Consider the following 7,035-nt stretch of genomic DNA (forward strand, 5'->3'; position numbering starts at 1 on the left):
ATAATTAGACACTCCTAATCAACTCGGTATTATTCATCATCATTGACATGCCACTTCCACATAGCATTTTTGTTCTAGATATAAAAATTCTAAAAAACACCTATGTCGTTAAAATTCTAAAAAGATAATCGACTAAATTGCTATAATAAAATAAGGTAAGAAGTGGGCGGGGTGGAAGGTTAGTCTTGATTTTCGCATAATGTAAGTATTCCTTCTAGTCCTTATTATAAGAGAAGTTTGGATTTTTAGATTCATTGTAAAACTAATATATTTAGAGTATAATATTGTTCACCTACATTAGTTTTACGATGAATCTAAAAAGGAAAACTTCTCTTATAATAAGGATCGGAGGGAGTAATATTTTGGAAAATGGTCATCATATTAGATTTTGGAAAAGAAGTGGCTAGGTATTCATCGCTGCAACAATCTGTTGTTGTTGGGAGGACAACAGCTGGTGTAGCAGCTGATTGGGATTAGGGAATGTCTCAAACAGCAGAGACAGAGGTTGTTGATCAAATTATCTATTTTTCTTGGTTTTGACTCATAGGTCGAATTAGTTGTAATTCTTCATTTAGTTTTATAGATTTGTGTAATAACCTTTAGATCTTAGGATTGTTGTTGGCTAACGTTCAGCCCCTATGAATAGGGAAGATATAGGAGACGGTGGAATCTTGCAGCCTCGGTTTTTTTTTTTTTTTTTTTTTTTTTCTTTTTTAGCATTCAACTTATACTTTTCTTCAAAATCGTAAGGTTCAGATGACAAAGATGGCAACTCTCTTGCCAATTTATCTTCGCTTGTGGATCAAATTATTTATTTTTCTTGGTTTTGACTCATAGGTTGAATTGGTTGTAATTCTTCGTTTAGCTTTATAGACTGGTGTAATAACCCTTTAGATCTTAGGAATGTTCTTTTAAATTGTAAGGATCGACTACACCTTACGTTTCTTAAAATTCAGTTTTTGTTTAATAATAATAATAATAATAATAATAATAATAATAATAAAAGACGCACAAATGGTTTTTTACCTAATATATTAAAAGATATATTTTGATTTACTTTTCCTTCAAAAAAAAAATATTTTGATTTACTTTAAACATCAAAACTTACATACACATCAAAAACAAATAAAGATCAATTCTATTAGATGGGGCTTTATTTCTATTAATCATTATTTTGAAGAGAAAATCGTACTTATTAAAAGACTAAAAATTAGAGTTTCAAATTAAACGGTTCTATTGAAAATGGTAAATATTTCAGTATACATTTTATTTGAATATGTACCGGTACAACGTTGATGTGGATAATTCTGACATGTTCAAAAATTAATAAACCTCATTACACATCTTATTTGTGAATTTATCAGAATTATTCACCCCAGTGTTATACTGATACATATCTAAATAAGATGTTTACCGAGAAATTCAACATTGAATATAGATTGGAAGTTTTGGAAGTAGTACTCCATTTTGAGGGAAACTTGTTCTAGATTGTAAGAATAAGTCCAGGAACAGAATCATCACAAAGCTTACTTTGCCAAATACACCTAAAAGTTGAACCAACAACAACATCTTCTGAATGAAAACCAAGTTTAGTAACACTAACTGAAGTGTTAACATACTCTCTAACCTCAGTAATGATTCCATTAGAAATAGACCATGCATGTACCCACCATACCATGTTTTTTTCATCATATCCTTCAGCAACAATAATTGATCCAAATCCAATTATTAGATTAGGAACTAATGATTTTTGAGATGATGATGATGATGATGATGATGAGCCTGTGAGTAAAGAGACTAAATAGTGACGATGACATGGAGGACCATGGAACCACCATTCTAAATCAGATGCAAGAAGTTGTTGCATTGTGTTTGTGTCTTTGGAAACTAAGGCTTTGTATAGGTCAGTTACTAGTTTTTTGTTGTGGTCCTCTTTCTCTATTATAGTCTTCATGTCTTGGTTTCAAAGATTTGGAATTTCAAAAGATATTTGTAATTTATGAGAATATAAGAATGATAGAAATGAATGATGGGGTGTGGAGGTGGAGGGTGTTCTTATATTGGTTTGGAGGTGAGATGAGTCATAGGGACATATCAATTAAGATATTTTGGTCCGTTTGTTTTGGACTTTATTAAGAAAAAATCTATTTTTCTCTTAAAAATATTCATTTTATCATTTTGATATATAGTGTTTGTTATAGATTTTTAAAAAAATCATTTTGTAAAACAAATTATTTTTAACACCAAAATGAAAAGCTATTCCTTTTTTTTTTTTTAACAGCATGAAAAGCTATTCCTAATAGCTTTTCAAGAATTTTTTTTTTTTTAAACTAAGGAATCTAAATGTAGGAGTTTCCCATTTAAAAAAGAATGATGTTTTTTATAGTAAACAAATGGAAAGTAGCTTTAGATTTTTTTAAAAATCTCTAAAAAAGAATTTTTAAATTTTTTCAAAATAAAATTACTTTTTTTTAAAGCTTAAACAAACACACCCTTTATGAATGAATTAATTAATTAATTTATTCCACTACTATTCTGCACCATTTCTGCACCATTTCAAATACATGGTATGGTAAGGTTTACATGTATAAATGAATGGTTCATTAAAAATAGTGAAATTTATGGTAAGTTTGATCTACTAAAAAATAAGGGATTGAATTTGACAAATTTAGTTGTACTGTGTTTAATTTTAAAGCTGTTCTTGGTACGGGACAAATTGGGGGTCTAGTGACTAGACAAAAACTGAAATTCTTGTCCTTGACTGAGGCTGAACTACGGGACAACTTTTTCCAGTGGTTATAAATATATTAAATGAAATATACAAAACTCAATTTGATTTGAGTAAGAAAAAATGATAAATAATATGAAGCATGTTGTTGAGATATATATTTAGATGGTTCCAAAATTCAAACCATCAAGGATTGATTGAGTACCGAAATAAGCAAATATCACTTTCAAAGAAATCAAAGGACTTTATTTCATGCAATGTCCTGGAGCACAAGACTTTATTTATTTTGGTATTAATCTTCTAGCTTTTAGGAGAATAGGTTTCGAATAAATTAGAATTCAACTGTGAGATAAGTAAATTCTAACTAAGAATTAGTTTTATCAAAAATCGAACTCGAGTTCTCTCAAACGAATCATCCTAGTGAAAGTTTATTAATAACCAATTGAACACAATATCGTAGTTTACCACAAGACTTTATTTGTGAGTTGGTTTTTAGAGAGATTTGGAGCACTAAATTTATATTTTGATATATAAATATTTTAGAAAAATAGAAACAACACATGATAAATATATCAAAGTCTATATATATCAAAGTCTATAATTTGAGTACTAGTCCTTTAATTATTTCCTGAATTTTGCAAATTGTTTCCTATATTTTTCAAATTTTATATATTGGTTCATATTTTTCTATATTTTGAAATTGATCCCTCAACTTTTTGACATGTCAAATTTGATAAGTTTTTGAAATTCACATTTCGATAACTTTTCATTTTATACTTTTATCTTAAAACTTTTAAAGTTTATAAATATATCCCAACAATGTCTAAGAATGAACATTTTATTTTTTATTTTTATATAACCCATCGTAATTATGATTTTTGACTCACAGTTTGCACTCCAAGGTATCACCATGACTTAGGTTCTTTGAAATCACTATATGACTAATCCTCGAGTTGGAAACAAAACATCTGTTTTTTTTTTTTAATCAAAGCTATGCTGCCTCCCAATTGAATGGCTCCATGAATCGTACCCTGTTTCTTTTTTTTGAGAGAGGTCATGTTTGTCAATTCTTCCAACACTATGTTAATAGAAATGAAGGAAATTCAATTGAAGCTAGCTTTTGAATTATATAGAACTCTAATTTTCTTTTAGATTTTTTAATTACTTCATCCAAGCACATTCTAAGAATTTTATAGGTGATGCATTCTAGACCCATTGTTCTTCCTAGCACTCCTACGATTCTCCAACAAGTATTATTATAGAGTCCTGCTTCGACTTAGTTGGGGCATAGTTGGAGTGTGATCCTAGTGTGACTTATCGTCGATCACTACTCTATCCATCTCTTCTCTTCAATCTGACCACAACCGACTACAACTCTAGCCATTGGCCCATTGCCCATCACTTGCATTGGTCTTCGATCACCTCTGATCACCAATTTAACTACCAACGACTACCACTCTGAACCACTACGACATCCGTCTGCTGTCAACTACCACGTAATTTCAACTACTATTATTAAATTTACTACTAAATAAATACATTATATTTCTGAAATATTTATTTATATGTTTGAAATTAATTATAGTTTTTGAAAATTTTCAAAACTTAAAACAGAAAATCATCCGAATATGAGGCCTACTACTATTAGTATATTAATATTCAATCTAATGATAGTTGACCTACTAGGATTATCAATGCCTGCTGCATAAAGAAACCCTATGATTAAACATAAAATGCATCACTTTCATAAAACATGGTGTAATGCATCACTTTCATTTCATTTTCATCCCAATGAAAACATAAAATGCAACAAAAAAATATCTCACAATGGATTCAATATAAAAGATTATCTTAGGCTACTTAATTCATATTAAATATAATTTTGATTAAAGAAGCTTTAGGGATCATGAGATCGTGGTTGATTTCCTACCATAAGATATATGTACACACCGACCTAAACAAGAATGAACCAATTAAAAGAGCTCTAATTGGTCTCAAAACTTCACCTGAAAAAAATAGAGAAGTCATAATCGGGGTGCATTATATTCTCCTCTAATTCTCGTTGGTAATATATATATATTTTTGTTTTTTCTTATGGGATTTCTCCTTTTTTGTTATCACATTTGGCAAGCAATAACTTCTAATGAGTTTTCCTTTATTAATTTAGTGCTGTGAAAAATATTGCATTTCAAAGTCCCACCGAAGACTTTATAATTTTCAACAACAAAAAAAAAAAAACAAGTACTTATAATGCACCAAATAATAGATTAACAGGTAGAAAAAAGAAAACCAAGGACTTATAATCCACAAATAATAGATTACCAGGTAGAAATCATCAACTAAGTTATTAGCCTAAAGTGGTTAATGAGTATCACCAAATAATATATCGTTCGAAAAAACCCGAGTTCGATTAACTACTAACATTGGTTGTTTCAAAAAATAATAATAAAGATTTGTCCAATTGACAAATATTTTATTTGCAATCTTAAATTCTATCGATTCTACGGTTCTCGTGCTAAATCGAGTTAAATATCCATTTTTGAGTTATTCGATTAAACTCTATATAAAATTTCTTAAATTCACATGTTTTTAACTACTTGAATGATTTTACTTTTAAAAACTTCCTCAACAAGTTTTGAAGAGAAACAAAACAACAAGTTAGGAAACATTTTTAGTTCCATAAGAAGTGAAAATGTGATCCCTTTAAACCCTAAGATGACCACGACACTATGTGATTTTGATAGAGAGTTGAAGCTCTATCAAGCTACACTATTAATCTTCTATCAGATTTTGTCGCTGACGCAACATGAATTCAAGTTTGGTGTATGCGAGATTACTCTTCATTTTTTCTTCTTTCTGAAAGTGTGTTCAAACTTCAAATGTTACTTCTATTGATTTCTCCTTCTACTAATTTTTGTTTCTTTTAGTTAATAATTTGTTCAAAATTTCAACCGGTCAAATGTTAAAAAGTAAGTGGTCCGGTTCTTCAATACTAGTTTCCCTTTCTCTGAATTTTGTTTCTTTGGTTAATAATTGTATTCAAACTTCAAATGGCAAATGTTAAAAAGTAAGTGTGGTACCATTTTTGCTCAAACTTTACATGTTAATGTGTTATATGATGAATAGTTGAATTAGAAACTAATGGTATGATTTTTGGTATATTTTTCATTTAAAATTAAGTTGAAATTTTGAAATAGATGCTAATATAAATTAAATTATACAAATTTACGAATTGAATTTATGTTTTAATTCCATCTAAACAAAGCGAGTTGAAGTTAAAATTCATTAACATTAGTTAAAAATCATGAAGAAAATTGTCTTATTTAGGCCTTTTGAGATATAATTTGTGACTGGTGAGTATGTTTTTGATGTAATATTGATTCCATTAAAATTTAATCATAATTTTTTTTTTCCACCTCTGGTTCTTAGGGGAATGGGGCCCTAATAGTCTAGAGTTTGGGACGAGTTATGACATCAAGTGGTCCTAGTCCCCTCCCAAATGTAGTTGCGGGGGATCGAACCGTGTTCTTCCCTACCAAGTTCAGCATCAATCACAAAACCAACTAACATTTGCTTCATAAATCTTTCTTTCATGCAATTGTGAGTAAATTTTTGCATCAGCATCAAAAGTTAATTATACCTAACGGAGTGCCCACCAAAACATGAAGAATTGCGCGTGGTGCATTACACGTCACATTGCATGAATGTGTGGCTCTAGTTTTATAGTATTGGTCCAATTTAATAGAATTTAGGTATGCATGATCTTAGTTTTTATGTTGCTATAGACAAAAATCCTCAAGAATCATATTCATTTGTGCACTTCCCTTCCCACTAAAATGCCTTTGGTTCTATTACTTTCCTTTGAGGAGAGGATTTATTATTATTATTATTATTATTATACTTTTTTTAAAGTCAAAATATATTATAAATAGATTATATTAGCTCTTACAAAAAAATAACTTATAATTGGTTATTGTGTCATTTTCTCCACTGAATAGAGAAACGGAAATCTAAGTCAACATTATACATGCACATTGACTAACCATTTCAAATCTGAGAGGTCACTTGGTTGAGATCTTCAATCCAAAGATACTCAGTTCGAAACCTGGAAGCTTGCCTAGAAGGACTAACCATTTCAAACCAATTATTATAAAACAAAGAGAGTCAACGGTACATCGTTTGAAATGGGCAATGGCATTGTAACAAGGATCGATTTAGATCTGCATCTGTAGCTCATCAGAAATATGGCAAGATCCATGTAAGACTCAAGGTCAAGATATTTTCTCTTTAGGCCCCCCATGATTCTT

The 7,035-nt window shown here is 29.8% G+C and overlaps 1 protein-coding gene across 1 annotated transcript; it reads right to left on the reverse strand.

The window, feature by feature from the left end:
- Positions 1–1,142: 1,142 nt before the first annotated feature.
- Positions 1,143–2,006, reverse strand: LOC123919589 (senescence associated gene 20-like). The gene has a single exon (XM_045971542.1). The coding sequence runs from the start codon at positions 1,952–1,954 to the stop codon at positions 1,484–1,486; it is 471 nt and encodes a 156-aa protein (XP_045827498.1). The 5' UTR covers positions 1,955–2,006; the 3' UTR covers positions 1,143–1,483.
- Between the last annotated feature and the right edge of the window lie 5,029 nt (positions 2,007–7,035).

The sequence above is a fragment of the Trifolium pratense genome, linkage group LG4, assembly GCF_020283565.1.
Source record: "Trifolium pratense cultivar HEN17-A07 linkage group LG4, ARS_RC_1.1, whole genome shotgun sequence".
Lineage (NCBI taxonomy): Eukaryota > Viridiplantae > Streptophyta > Magnoliopsida > Fabales > Fabaceae > Trifolium > Trifolium pratense.

Excerpts from the sequence above, each read along its gene's own strand:
- LOC123919589 (XM_045971542.1), bottom strand. The coding sequence starts at position 1,954 with ATGAAGACTATAATAGAGAAAGAGGACCACAACAAAAAACTAGTAACT.